Raw genomic sequence first — 14,465 nt, 5'->3', positions numbered from 1 at the left:
TAAACGGGACAAATTATGCCCGCATGAGTCGAGATGAATCAGAATCGAGACGAAGCTTGAAAAAAAACGGACTATTTTTTTATTTTTTTTTTTATTGGTGCTTTATTTGTAATTCTGCAAAGTTTGTGCTGTTTAAATACAAAACTTTGTTGTATAAATAATTTACGGAAATTTAACTATAGTAGTGCCACAAAAGAATTGCATCGCATTGTTCGGAACAATTGATGTATTTTCCATTACAAACCAACAAATAATACGTTACATGAAGGGCGTAGAATATTGAGGAAGACAAATAAAATTTCGGTCGACTTTTATTACAACTGCGGAACAGGATCTCTCTGCGGCCATGTTAGAGTACTCGGCCGTAAGGGTAGTAGACAACTCCGCTAGAAGCTGGACGTGATGTAGATGCGTACCTGCTAGCTGAGGCACCTTGAGATGCAGACGCACTTGCATACTTCGACGAGGAAGCACGTCCCACTGCAGCTGAATTGTGGCGCGATGAAGAACCAGATCTGGAGGAAGAACCCTTGGCAGCGTAGGAACTTTGCTGCTTTGCACTGCTCTGCGAAGAAGAGGATTTTTTCGAAGCACTTGCAGTATATGCTGATCCCGAGGTGGACCGAGAAGAGGATGAACTAGAATAGCTGGATTTTGCACTTGACGACGATGAACCTGACATTCGCGATGAACTAGACGAATATTTCACTGACGATCCGCTGACTGCTCGTGAAGGTCTGGGATGATCTGCTCCTGTTCCGGTGGATGGGATTCCCTCCACCATTTCTGCATCACTTGCACCATCGGCAGCGTAGCTATTGTAGCGGAGAGAGTGCGTTAGGGTTATTGGTGGCAGTACATGGCCTACGGACAATATCATTGTATTAAAGCAACACTTACTCGTTTTGCACTGAGATATCGTCACTCCTAGAAAGGATACCTAAGCGGAGACATATAAAGCAGAAACACATTATTAGTACAGTTCCTTACTGTCGCGGATGTGGAAGAGGAAATTAAATATGGCTTTACTCTATCGCTACACATATTTTAGAACCTACAATACCAGGAGATTGGCTACGGTCTGTAGCTCACTACCAATACGATAAGACCAAAAATATACTATGACGTTAGGCTTCATGCCTATACGGCAGGAATATTCAACGAGCGGCGAACACGATCAGCCAAGATCGAACAGTTTACCTGCATAAGTGTATCCAAGTATCAGGATTATACACACTAAACTCTTCCACATGTTGTTTTGATTGAAAAATTCGATACTTCCGTATAATTCTCAGCGATTTTAGAAGGTTTGTAAAGATTCCACGTTCACGGTTTGTAGCTTGGGTTTCCAAACTGCTCGTAATCCTTATGTGTGCTCCAATCGGATGAGCTATTCAACGAAAACTGAATCTTTTATAGAACTAGTGCGTGATGATATAGGGAACGATGGATTTTCACACAACACGTTCTAGTAGGTTCGCATGTACGTAGTCGGTAATTTTGGCCGAATGATCCCAGCACGTATCGACTGATACGCGTTATCAATATTCGGTAGGACAAGGGATAGTTTCAATTACGGTAGAACCCGTTATCAGAATTCGTTAGAATCCATTAGCAGGCAGGCGGGTCTATAATGGTCTTTAGCTGATACAGATGGCTTTACAATTTCATTCGCAGTTAAATTCCGCGGAGGCAACGATCACACGCTATTAAAAATGTTTTTGTTTAGAGATGGCTGGTTCTGCGAAATCTGCGCAACTGATCCTGAGCGGAGAAGGTAGTGGGTAAGAAGAATAGAGCAAGACACGGGCAGGAAAGACCCAAAAGACATACTTCCTCATTAGATTTGTAAAAGATCGTTTTCACGAAGTTGTCTGATTGTACTCCGCTATTATTGCCGAGTTCTCCGAAACATTAGGACAATTTAGTATTCTACTTAACACTATGAACATCGAGTACGTTAGAATGATAAATACTGCATTGATACCATCAATGTCCATTTGATATGGCTGATGTCGTTAGATCGATCAGCGGGCCCGACGAAATCTGTAAACGGGACAAATTATGCCCGCATGAGTCGAGATGAATCAGAATCGAGACGAAGCTTGAAAAAAAAACGGACTATTTTTTTATTTTTTTTTTATTGGTGCTTTATTTGTAATTCTGCAAAGTTTGTGCTGTTTAAATACAAAACTTTGTTGTATAAATAATTTACGGAAATTTAACTATAGTAGTGCCACAAAAGAATTGCATCGCATTGTTCGGAACAATTGATGTATTTTCCATTACAAACCAACAAATAATACGTTACATGAAGGGCGTAGAATATTGAGGAAGACAAATAAAATTTCGGTCGACTTTTATTACAACTGCGGAACAGGATCTCTCTGCGGCCATGTTAGAGTACTCGGCCGTAAGGGTAGTAGACAACTCCGCTAGAAGCTGGACGTGATGTAGATGCGTACCTGCTAGCTGAGGCACCTTGAGATGCAGACGCACTTGCATACTTCGACGAGGAAGCACGTCCCACTGCAGCTGAATTGTGGCGCGATGAAGAACCAGATCTGGAGGAAGAACCCTTGGCAGCGTAGGAACTTTGCTGCTTTGCACTGCTCTGCGAAGAAGAGGATTTTTTCGAAGCACTTGCAGTATATGCTGATCCCGAGGTGGACCGAGAAGAGGATGAACTAGAATAGCTGGATTTTGCACTTGACGACGATGAACCTGACATTCGCGATGAACTAGACGAATATTTCACTGACGATCCGCTGACTGCTCGTGAAGGTCTGGAATGATCTGCTCCTGTTTCGGTGGATGGGATTCCCTCCACCGTTTCTGCATCACTTGCACCATCGGCAGCGTAGCTATTGTAGCGGAGAGAGTGCGTTAGGGTTATTGGAGGCTATGTACTAAACGGACAATATCATTGTACTAAAGCAACACTTACTCGTTATGCACTGAGATATCGTCACTCCTAGAAAGGATACCTAAGTGGAGACATATAAAGCAGAAACACATTATTAGTACAGTTCGTTACTGTCCAGGAGATTGGCTACGGTCTGTAGCTCACTACCAATACGATAAGACCAAAAATATACTATGACGTTAGGCTTCATGCCTTTACGGCAGGAATATCCAACGAGCGGCGAACACGATCACCCAAGATCGAACAGTTTACCTGCATAAGTGTATCCAAGTATCAGGATTATACACACTAAACTCTTCCACATGTTGTTTTGATTGAAAAATTCGATACTTCCGTATAATTCTCAGCGATTTTAGAAGGTTTGTAAAGATTCCACGTTCACGGTTTGTAGCTTGGGTTTCCAAACTGCTCGTAATCCTTATGTGTGCTCCAATCGGATGAGCTATTCAACGAAAACTGAATCTTTTATAGAAATGGTGTGTGATGATATAGGGAACGATGGATTTCCACACAACACGTTCTAGTAGGTTCGCATGTACGTAGTCGGTAATTTTGGCAGAATGATCCCAGCACGTATCGACTGATACGCGTTATCAATATTCGGTAGGACAAGGGATAGTTTCAATTACGGTAGAACCCGTTATCAGAATTCGTTAGAGCAGTTAAATTCCGCGGAGGCAACGATCACACGCTATTAAAAATGATTTTGTTTAGAGATGGCTGGTTCTGCGAAATCTGCGCTACTGGTCCTGAGCGGAGAAGGTAGTGGGTAAGAAGAATAGAGCAAGACACGGGCAGAAAAGACCCAAAAGACATACTTCCTCATTAGATTTGTAAACGATCGTTTTCACGAAGTTGTCTGATTGTGCTCCGCTATTATTGCCGAGTTCTCCGAAACATTAGGACAATTTGGTATTCTACTTAACGCTGTGAACATCGGGTGCATTAGAAGGACAAATACTGCATTAAGTATTTCGTCCATAGTTAAAGTTAAACTCATCCGAATAGGATGGACTAGATGTTAGCTTATAATGTGATGCTAATCAAATCTCATGCAAGAGCGAGCATATTTTTTATTGCAAAATATAAATACATTTTTTTTTGTGTTACATGAATTTTATTGGTAGATATGCTTCATAATTATGATTATATAAACCAACAACTAATACGTTTAAAAAAATCCAACTCAAAATAATATCAGCTGTTGTAATTGCATTGAAAATATGACCGAAAATTGAAGGAACAGAAGTGGACTTTTATCATAATTTGCGACTTTGGCTATTTTTATTGCCGAATTAAAGGTGTTTTGGAAGTTGGTATGTTTGCTTTTTCTTAGTTAAATCCTGCAGTTTTCCAGGAAAATATCCATTACCCAATTTCTAAACTGCAAAGTTCAAGTTGTCGTTCAAGTTGTTAGCCCCTATAAGTGACAGAATTTTTCCTAACTTTGACGTGTGTAGTGCTTGACGAAGCACGTGCACTTGCTGCACCTGATCTGGCATAAGCGGAATCTGCGGTTTTGTACAGTTGCATTGAACTAGTCGAATAATGCGTGCTTCGTGCAGCTCTGGGATGATCTTCTACTTTTGCGATGGATGCGGCTCCCACAATGTCCTGCCCAACCGGTTCTGCATTACTTGCACCATCGGCAGCGTTACTGTTGTAGCAGAAAGAGAGGTATAGGGTTATTACGGGCCATTTACTTCAAATTCAATGATTTTTTCATTATCTTTCACATGCAATACTTACATAGCAGTGTCTGCCGCACTTTAAGGAGATAATAAAGATCCAGCAAAAACCAAGCAAAGCATGCAAGAACAGAATAAAGCGAACAACGAAACATTAAAACTTGGCTGTACCATTGATAAACATTATCATTGTACTAAAGCAACACTTACTCGTTATGCACTGACGTATCCTCATCCCTAGAAATGACACCTAAGTAGAGACATATAGAGCAGAAACATTATTATTAGTACAGTTCGTTACTATCACGGATGTGGAAATAGAGTTTCAAGATGGCTTTACAACACAGGTTCTTGAACCTGCCATACCGCGACCTAGGACACTCCCAGTGCGATAATACTAAAAATATATTATGATGTTTGGCTCCATGTTTTTGCAGGCAACACCATTCACCGAGCGACGAACACGAGGTATAATTTTAAATATTCCACAGATTTTGTGATACATTTTGCAGAATAAAAATCTCTATCACGATCCCCGAAAGATCAAACAGTTTACCTGCATAACAGTATCCAAGTAACAGGGTTACACACACTACACTCTTCCACATGTTGCTTAGATTGGCAGATTGTTTCTCTTCTTTATCACTCTAGAATGATTCTAGAAGGTTTGTAATGCTCCACTCGGTTGAACTATTCGACGAGAACTGAAACTTTTATAGTGCTGGTGCGTGATGTTATAGTGCACGATGGATTTCCGAAGGACACGTTCTAGTTGGTTCGCATGTTCGTAGTCAGCAGCTCTAGCGAGATGACATAAAATCATATTGATGATCGATCGAACGTTATCAGGATTCGTTAGAACATGGGATTGGTTCAATAACGGTAAAACCCACTAGCAGGAAGGCAGGGTCTATGATAGTCTTTAACTGATACTGATCGGCTTTACAATTTCATCTCAATCCATTGCTGCGTAGCCCTTCAACTTCATTAGATGTGCAATTTTGTTGATGCAATAATCACTGTTTTGATTTGTTTGTTTAGAGAAGGCTGGTTCTGCGAAATCTATTCTACTGGTCCTGAGTGGAGAAGGTTGTGCGTAAGGGTAAACAAAATACAGTTCCCCGAAAGACATCATCCTCATTTCTGGCCTGCTCATGGTCGAGCACGTTGCGAGGACATGGCCTGTTCGCCAATCCGTTTCCAGGAAACTCGCCCCAGGGCTGCATTCCTCGATCCACGGTTGCAACCGTTTTCCGACAGGTTTGATTTCACCTGATCCAGCCAAAGAAAGCTCGCTGTGCTCCTCGCCGCCACATGCCGAACGTATCGCTGACGAGCACCTTCCTGGTGGGGCATGAGTTCCCGGAAGACATATTTCCCCATTAGATTTGCCCAAGGACGTGAAGCTTCGTGACCAAGCAACTGACGATTTCTTTATGGGTTGGTAAACCCATCGTCGTTCGGGTAGGTGTGTCAGGCTATCGTCGGTTCATCTTTGGGTCGTAAGTGGCGATCAGCGCGAAATGTCAAAGCTGCTCTGGCAACTAATGTTTCCACAAAGTTGACTGAGCCGTTGTTGCCGAGTTTTTCGAAACATTAGGACAATTTGGTATTTTACTAAACGCTGTGAACATCGAGTGCCGATCTACTGTTTAAAACACACTGGTTTTTGTACAATCTAAGGGAACTTCTCCATTCAAAATATCTTTCACAACGATCGAAGCTGAGAACTACAAACATTTGCTTTCAGTTACCAACTGGCCTGACGGTAGTTGCTCTGCAGCGGCGCAGCAACAGATACCGTTTCTTTCTTAACAAACGCGAACATTACAAAATCTTTTAACAACTTATATTTTTTGTTCCAACAGCTACAAAATTCCCTTTTGCTAGCGGTGCGACTAAAGTCCGTGTATCGCTTCCAAATTCCAAACACCCCTCTGCGGTGAAACAGCGCAAGCTCGATCGATTTCGTATATCGATCCCGGTCCGACTGTTTACTTTCGTTGAAATGCTTATTGCTGGAGGCATACACAATGCGATAATTATCGCAAGTTTGAGTCCTTAACCGAGTAATCCAAATAATGAAACAAAACAACATCAGCCCACTTCAGCTTCATATTATCGCTTCTGTTTTATTCTCAACCACCATACAGCGGAAAAGTACATATACAATAATTATTAAAATGCTCAAAATGTATTAAAAGTAAAATTGTTAGCATAAGTACCTCTTGATCGCAACACACGTTTAATGTCCGGTTGACTATCGCCGTTAGCTTCCTCGCTACTCCTCGCGCAGAGCCACAGCAGCATTCGCCATACGTTCCGTCCAATCCTGAGAGGTGTTTGCCGAGAAGTTTTTTTTTTCTGTGTGTTTGTTTGTGATTTTGTTGGCATCCGTAAAGGAAGCAGCTCACTCAGAGGGTAGTCGTGATTGTGTACTCTATATCGTCTACCTGTCTCCCAATGTTAAGGCGTTTCGTTAGCACCTTGGGACACGTCGAATGTCGGCGAAACGGTTTGATGCAGTTTAGGAGTGGACACGATGGGTCGTCACTTTGCCATTATCATTCACCGACGTTACGGCTTCACGGTGCGTCTGGCCATTAATGTTGGAGGAGGAAGAGAAGCTGGACACTCCGACGAATCCTGCAAGAAAAGGTAGACGGAATAGAATCATCAGAATTAGTACAGTTTGTGGGTTCCCATGATCATGAATGTTATGGCGAATGTTTTGTTGCGATGTTAACTAAACAACTCCTTTAAAAATTTGTTATTGAACTACATCAAAACAGCTTTCAAAAAGTAGAACACAAGTAGAGTCCTGAAGTTTTTGCTTACCTGGTTTGCCACTCTGGAAGCTGGTCGATTGTTCCGATCCACCGAAACGAGTGTCAATATTCGGTACGGCCTACAACATAGAGAGACAAGATAGTTCAGTGTTACAATATTATCTTCAAGACCTCTATCCTCAATGATCAAACGCCATGCTTACCGGATTGTTTGGATAGACGGAAGCCGTCTGATGGAATCCACCCGGTCCAAAGGAAGCAGAAGAGCTGGCCACATTCGGTGCACCAAAGTTGCCGGTGGGATAACGAGTGTTCACGTAGTTGGTACCGCTAGCAAAGTTGGGTCCGTACACCGGGAAAGCACCTGCTCCAGCAGCTGCTCCGGCACCTCCGAAACCGCCTGCTCCGAAGGGAACCGCATTGAAGGCGGCCTGCTGTTGCTGGAACAATGCCTGCTGCAGAGCAAACTGCTGTTGGTACAAGCTGCAGTGGAAGGAACGATAGATGAAATAGTTATTAGTGAAGATTCCACACGAAAGCAATTAAAATCCCAACCAAAGTACCAACCAGTCACACGTTCTACAAAAACATTAGGGTGACAAACACTTGAAAGGGGTTTCTCTAATGTTAACTGTTGGAATGGGATTGCAAGGAATCTATTTCTCTAGGTTTGTATGGAATTGAGTCACACGATGGTAGTTACAATGGATTTAAACTGTACATAAGTCAGAGATGGTTTCGCATCAGCTCGATCCAGTATGAAATCCCACCCATGCGCGACTAGTCTTGAATGGAACGAATTGTTCCCCACCGAAAGATCGAGATTCTCAAGGAAGCAATAAATCTTCCACCTGTCATCGATCGTGCACAGTTGCTGGATATAGATGAAGATTCTACGCCGCTTAATATCTCTCCAAAGACGATGAGAATTCTCAGATCAACACTCACGCCCAGGATCGTATCGTTAATGCTCGTGCAAATACAGGGAAGAAAAAGGTTAATTCAAGGTGAACAGGGTTGCCAAAATTGTTGAGCTGTACGCATGCACATGCTACTCGATCGGTGCGCAACGGCTGCTCCCGCATGTACAAAACACACGGCGATCTCGGGTTTGGTTCCAATTACTTGTTCTGTTGATGCGTCGGTCTTCGCCAGGCGGGATTCAGCAGTGATGCTGACGCTGATGCCATCGCTCCCGGACCCGAATACGATTGCGTCATCGAGCTACGACGAGAAAAAGAAAGAGAGAGAGAGCCGATCGCGATGTTGTTGTTTTTTTTTACCATTCGATCCGTTTTCTTAATACAGTTTGAACCGTTTTTGGGTGGGGTTTTATAAAACCATCATGTAGACGGGAAAACAGTAAAACAAACCTATCATAAAAGCTTAAAAATAATAACACTGATATCGAGACGCACCATGTTCTGTTGCGATCGTTTCGAGCAGGGGCTGTAAAACGTATCGAAGCTAGGTATAGCTGGTATAGGGGTTTTGCGCAACTAAGCGAAACAATGAATCACACTTTAAAAGCTGCTAATCTACGAAGCTTTTAGTGCATCAGAGCCAATAGGTGGGAGCATGTAGAAGCTCAAAACTGATCATAAACTTCTAACATTCCTACAATAAACAATCTGATGAGGGAATTAATCAATCAGACTGAGTATTAGATCAACCTTTTCGGTGCTTTTTATGATTTTTTTCTCCATAAAATAGTAAAAATACTAAACACACAGATGGATGATAGGGGTAAATAGGTGCAAAATGTTAAGGTGATGTGTAGTTGAGATATCTCGAGATAGGATTCCCTTCACCAAGCTACGGTTCTACCGACCAAACACCAAGAAGTTCCATTCCACGATCACGACAACAACAATCTGGAACATTTGATATTACTTTGCAAAGTTGGCCTGAATGCCCTGGAAGAAGTTGTTGAAGTCTACAGTCGGGCCGGGGAAACCGCCGAATCCGGGTCCAAAGTTGCCGGTACCGGTACCGACCGCCACACCAGCACCGTTCGGTCCGGAAAAGTGTGTCGTGTAGCCGCCATTATAACCTGTGTTACCATGGGGGAACTTGTCAGCATAATCGGTTCCAGCGGAGACTTGATTATAGAGACCTGTCGCTTTTGCATCCCGATAGTTCGTGTTGGAGTATCCTGGAAAGGTGGAAATGTTGGGAACGTTAAGAATTATTAGTAGTATCGATAAATAATAAAGTTCAGTTTGGTTGTAGTGCTCTTACCTGCAGCAGCACCGGCTACTAACGTACACAACATAAGAAACTTCATTTTGCTTAATTACCTACAAGAATGGACGAATGAGAAGAAACAAATATGACCGTAATATATGCAAAACCATTGGTTGGTGAATTTTAAATATATCCTCCCAAAAAAAGAACTGGTTCCGATTGACGTTACCAGCAGCAGATCAAAGATCCGGTTACCAAGAAGCTAAAAACGACTTTCTCTCCCAAATGTTGGCACCATTTTCATACCGGCTGGTTCCCCAAACATGGACAGAACCAAATTAACCCAAAAAAAAACTGCACCAAAGCACCTTTATCTCCACAGATAAAGCCATAAAACGAACCTTCTTTGCCTATCGTTGCCCGCGGGATTCATCTCACTTGAAAGCTTTCGTTTGCACTGCACACAGTTTAACGTTATTTTAGGCGTGAGCTAAATGATTGCGAATGATATCACCACGCTTCAAACACACCGGAATGATGAACAGCTGAGCAGAAACTGAAGACGCATAAAAATAACCGCATGCGCTTCAATCGTTTCGCTCAGGCGAACCTTAGCGTAGCAGAAGGGGGAAGTATTAGTCATTCGTTGCAAATAATAAACGCACGAATATGAAGCTAAGCCGCTGAAAATAAGCGGCTAACCATAAAATCTGATTTGAACAAGACAGATAAGAACAAAATGTCAGATTGCTCGTAAATTGTAAATTGACAAACCTAGGAGTAAAGATCGTATGTTTAGCAAAATGAAAAAAAAATCAAATAAATGTCCTAAATTATTTGATGATTAGCAACTTTAACAATTTAACTATAATATTTGGTGACTAAGCCTTTAAGATTTTGTTCACCTATTTGCGTTTAATTTAAATTCATGTCCATGGTTTACAAAAATGATCCCAGCAAAAGTTAAATAAAAACCATGCCCTATTTACATTGTTGGTCAACACATTAAATCATAGTCACGTTCGTCGCTTACACCCTTCGAAGTTACTAAACAATAACAAAACGCCGAGCTTATAGTTTCATCGCTACCAACGTTACTGTGCCTAAGAATTATCCATCGCTTCAAATTTCATCAGTAAACAGAGAAGCATCGCTTCAAGGCAGGGTAGCAGGCAAACCAGTTCTGGATAACGTCGACGCTGTACTTCCCCATCGTCAAGGAAGCAACCCCGCAAAGGCACAGGTGTGAGTTAGGGCGGTTACCGAAAAAAAAAACCGGTTCAACAAATGCTCGGTTGGAAAGAAGAGGATCGAGTACGAGTTCTACGTCCAGCGAGGTTTATTTGAATATGAGGTCGCCACGATTCGGCTACTGTGTGATGAGGGTGACCAGAAATATGCCGGCACTTCCAAACGGTTCCGAAGGCGACCCAACGACGCACAATGTTTATCCGATCGTGTCCGATTTTCACGGTCAAGATCTGCTGATTTAGTTGCCGAGCAGCTCGACTCGACCGGCATTAGCACTAGAGCAACACTTTAATTTACACCACCAACAAGCCACAAGGTTGTTTTTTGTTTTGTAGCGATTGCCACGACTCTTCTGATCAGTCTTCCCAGCCAGCTCAGTACGATCAGCCTCCCGTGACAATACTGATAAGGGTAGGTGAGTATAAATAACAGTTTTTTTTAAATGGAATTTTTAACTTTTCCTGTCATGCACAGAACACAGTTTTTGTGTTGGAAATGATCATCCATTTTGCTTGCGAAATTCTTTTCGTTTTCACTCCAAAAAACCATCTCCGTTTTGCACTTTTGCAACCCACTGCACAGATGCACTTATTGCGTTGAGGTCAATCGTCACGATTACAGCCAGCATGCGTGTATGTGTGTGTGTGTGTGTGTGTGCATGTGTTTGTAAATGTAACAGTCTTTTTTCCACAACTTTTGCGATAATATTTCTTCCCAATGCTACAATCACTCAATCACATTCATCCACTTACACTGCAGCTCACAAATTTAGTAGCGTTCGAATAGATTCTCTTATAGAATACAATACACAAATACACACTCAAACAGAAGTTTACGCACGGAGCTCGATCCGTTCGGACGTTAAGTGCGAGAATGGAACGGAACCGCCACCGGTGATGTTGTTTTATACGAGCAGACGGTGATCGCGAAGAGCGCCCAAGACACGACCGCGAATTGTCGTGCGATCGCGACACCCCCCCGTAGAAGAGATTTCGCCGGCGAGAATCGCAGAAAACGAAGTAGATAAACAGACACAACAAAAACACTAAACAAGACGCATTTATAAGCAACGATCTCGCGCACCAAACAAACAAAAAAAAAGACACACTATATCAGAAAACCGGTTCCGAATGGGTGAATCTTGTCCATCATTCTGCATAATCTGTTTCTCATTTCTGCTGCAAAATGTGCCGGTATGTTTCCCATCTTGGGTGTATAATGAATATGTAGCGATAAAAAAACTGACTTATTGCTTTTAAAAGGTAAGAGTTTTCTTTTCTCAAACAGGAGAAGAGAATATGGAATGAAAGAAGAAGAATTTATTGTTTAAGCAAACAAAGGGAAAGTTGATATACTCCGGCGAATGTTTATTATAAAATCCGAATCCTTTTCTTTATCTAGACAACTGTAGTGCTCTAGTGGCGCCATAAATACTACCACGTCTTTGACATTGAAAACTCATCTGCGTACTACGCCGGGAGGCCCAGCATGACCGAAAGCCCGTTGGTGCTCGTGCCGTCTTTAAGGGCGAAGGACACACCAGGTTTTTGAAAACAACAACAAAACAGTCATTCACCTCCGTTAGGGTCTTTGGGTGGGTTAGCTGTCGTGCGTGGCATTGAGTTCTTTTTGCCGGCTTTTAGATGACACTCTTATCGAGAGAAGATGAGTATTTTGAGTGTATTATTTCTGTCATAATGTTGAGAGAAATTTGGTTGCTATAAAGTACAATAAAAAAAAGCTTTATATTGCTGTCATGATTTATATTTAAACTTTACGTTCCTCCCGGATGTAGAAAATTCCTTGCAGATCATCGCTTTCACGATTCTTCAAACGTACACCGGTTCTACTGATTCAAGCTGGGTTTCCCCCCCCCCCCCCCCTCTAAAGCTAAACAATGGCTAATTTTGTGCATAAACAGAAAAGATGAGAATCATGTAAGGTGCTGGTTGGTTTTTCTGCTTGTTTCAATTCAATTCACGTGAACCTCAACTCAAGGAAATAGAAAAATGGCCTCATAAACACTTCAGGTTTATGATTATGTATTATGTTGTTGTTCAAGAATCATCAATAAGGTGACCAATTAATGTTTTAGTGTTTTAGTTATTGAGTGTTTAGTTTCGTGTTAAACTTCATTTGGGCCCAACCCATTGGAACGACAAGAGGGAGCTTAGCCAAGCTTTTTGAAAAACTTGCTCCAACGCTTGCTCAACAGTGGTGCTTTAGCGAATCCAGTTTTTCGGTTTGTTCCAGAGCTGCTTTCGGCGGTCACAGAACCATGCGTTGATCCAGCAGAAGCAGCAGAACCAGCATCCGTGTTTCCGTGCGTCGAAACCGATCCACTATGGCTACGAAATAGATAAGAACACGTTTTATGTCACACTAAACGGCTTCTTTGTGTAGCCGATAATTTGCTCACCTTATAGCGATCGGTCTGTTGTGTACCGAGGTGGCAATAGACGTCGAGTGGGACACGGAAACTCCCGGGAGTGCCACACCACCCGTTCCGGGTGATCCAACACCCGGAATAAGGGATGGTATAATTGTTCCAAGAATTGGAAGCACGGCTGGCAACACAAGCGAAGCGCTGCGATTAATGTTTTGCACATTAAAAAGAAGGGAGAAAAAAATACACTCTATAAATCTTTGCAAGCACCGTTTACTACATTTCCGAAACGATTCCCACAGTTGCCGCTTACCCAGGAAATGTTTTCGGTTCCTCGCTCCGGCTCGCTGCCACACACGTCACCACTAGCATACAGCCTATTAATCTACTGTAGCGCATATTTTCCCAATCGAAAGAAGCGTAAAGTTTGCACAAAAACTACAGATCCGTTGGTGACTCCGGCACTTCAAATCACCGCCAAGGTTCGTAATGAAATCAACGATCTGCAACCGAACGCGACTACGGTCTATCCATCGATCCGATGACCAGCAAGCGCTCATCCATTATCCAGCACCAAAGGGGACTTAATAAAACTTTTTAACTAATCCCCGCTTTGGTCACTGAATAGTACGAGCTGGAAATAAAAACAGTTACGGAGGAATACACCGACACGTGGAGGGAAGATACGGCTCAAGGTTAATTGGGTACGTCGCCAAATGGGCCACGATCGACGATGGGAAAATGATCATTATTAGCGTCTGTAAAAGGATTCCCTTTGTGATTGTGCAATGGAGCTGTAGTCGATAGTAGTACGATTGCGCACGCGTAGTTCAACTGATGCAATCGTCTCGTACTGGAAATATGTGCTGTAATAGCATATTAGAGATCTACTGAATAGGTTCACTTTGTTCAAAAATAAAAGTTCAAGTAGATTACAAATTTATTGTAGGAAGTGTATATTAAAAAGCGAAAATGCCAACCACGTGACCGTGCTTCACTGACCGATATTACTATTTCAATCAGAAACACGAAATTATTTCACTCATTTTTACCACAGTATACATTTCAAAGCAAATGTTCAACTGTATTATGGCACGCCTATTGCACAGTGGTATACATGACGTTCACGGCGAATAGTGTTCTATAAAATCCTTTTTTCATACGAAAAGTCTACAATCAGGATTGAGGTGTTGGATTTGCCACTGATTAGTATTTTAATAAATTAAATCATTCTATAA

General features: G+C 42.2%; 2 protein-coding genes across 9 annotated transcripts in view; both read right to left on the bottom strand.

Annotated features, from left to right (window-relative positions):
• Window positions 1-4,180: 4,180 nt before the first annotated feature.
• Window positions 4,181-14,465, bottom strand: part of LOC125766210 (uncharacterized) — a 163,432-nt gene continuing 153,147 nt past the window's right edge. The window contains exons 1-12 of one of the 8 annotated variants that reach the window (XM_049431949.1): window positions 11,594-12,746; window positions 9,992-10,200; window positions 9,645-9,703; window positions 9,520-9,558; window positions 9,297-9,456; window positions 8,529-8,627; window positions 7,607-7,886; window positions 7,453-7,522; window positions 5,171-7,260; window positions 4,825-4,864; window positions 4,676-4,693; window positions 4,181-4,583 (exon numbers count right to left, since the gene is read on the bottom strand). In XM_049431949.1, the coding sequence (XP_049287906.1) occupies window positions 7,142-7,260; window positions 7,453-7,522; window positions 7,607-7,886; window positions 8,529-8,627; window positions 9,297-9,456; window positions 9,520-9,558; window positions 9,645-9,690 (813 nt within the window). In that variant the 5' untranslated portion in view covers window positions 9,691-9,703; window positions 9,992-10,200; window positions 11,594-12,746 and the 3' untranslated portion in view covers window positions 4,181-4,583; window positions 4,676-4,693; window positions 4,825-4,864; window positions 5,171-7,141. Of the gene's footprint in view, window positions 4,584-4,675; window positions 4,694-4,824; window positions 4,865-5,170; window positions 7,261-7,452; window positions 7,523-7,606; window positions 7,887-8,528; window positions 8,628-9,296; window positions 9,559-9,644; window positions 9,704-9,991; window positions 10,201-11,593; window positions 12,747-14,465 lie in introns of those variants that run through there. The other 7 variants (XM_049431946.1, XM_049431948.1, XM_049431950.1 and 4 more) reach the window with 7 other exon arrangements.
• On the bottom strand, window positions 12,867-14,083 carry LOC125766216 (uncharacterized). Its single transcript, XM_049431967.1, has 3 exons — window positions 13,541-14,083; window positions 13,261-13,428; window positions 12,867-13,189 (listed from the first exon to the last, which is right to left on the bottom strand). Exons 1-3 carry the CDS (start codon window positions 13,624-13,626, stop codon window positions 13,012-13,014), a joined length of 432 nt encoding a protein of 143 aa, XP_049287924.1. The 5' UTR covers window positions 13,627-14,083; the 3' UTR covers window positions 12,867-13,011.

The sequence above is a fragment of the Anopheles funestus genome, chromosome 2RL (genome assembly GCF_943734845.2).
Source record: "Anopheles funestus chromosome 2RL, idAnoFuneDA-416_04, whole genome shotgun sequence".
Lineage (NCBI taxonomy): Eukaryota > Metazoa > Arthropoda > Insecta > Diptera > Culicidae > Anopheles > Anopheles funestus.
The sequence above is the reverse complement of the archived record's forward strand: the minus strand, read 5'-3'. Positions and strand labels throughout refer to the sequence as shown.

Excerpts from the sequence above, each read along its gene's own strand:
- LOC125766216 (XM_049431967.1), bottom strand. The coding sequence starts at position 13,626 with ATGCGCTACAGTAGATTAATAGGCTGTATGCTAGTGGTGACGTGTGTG. Across the intron at positions 13,429-13,540 it reads GAACCGAAAACATTTCCTGG|CGCTTCGCTTGTGTTGCCAG; the intron begins GTAAGCGGCAAC and ends CATTAATCGCAG. Across the intron at positions 13,190-13,260 it reads AACAGACCGATCGCTATAAG|CCATAGTGGATCGGTTTCGA; the intron begins GTGAGCAAATTA and ends TCTATTTCGTAG.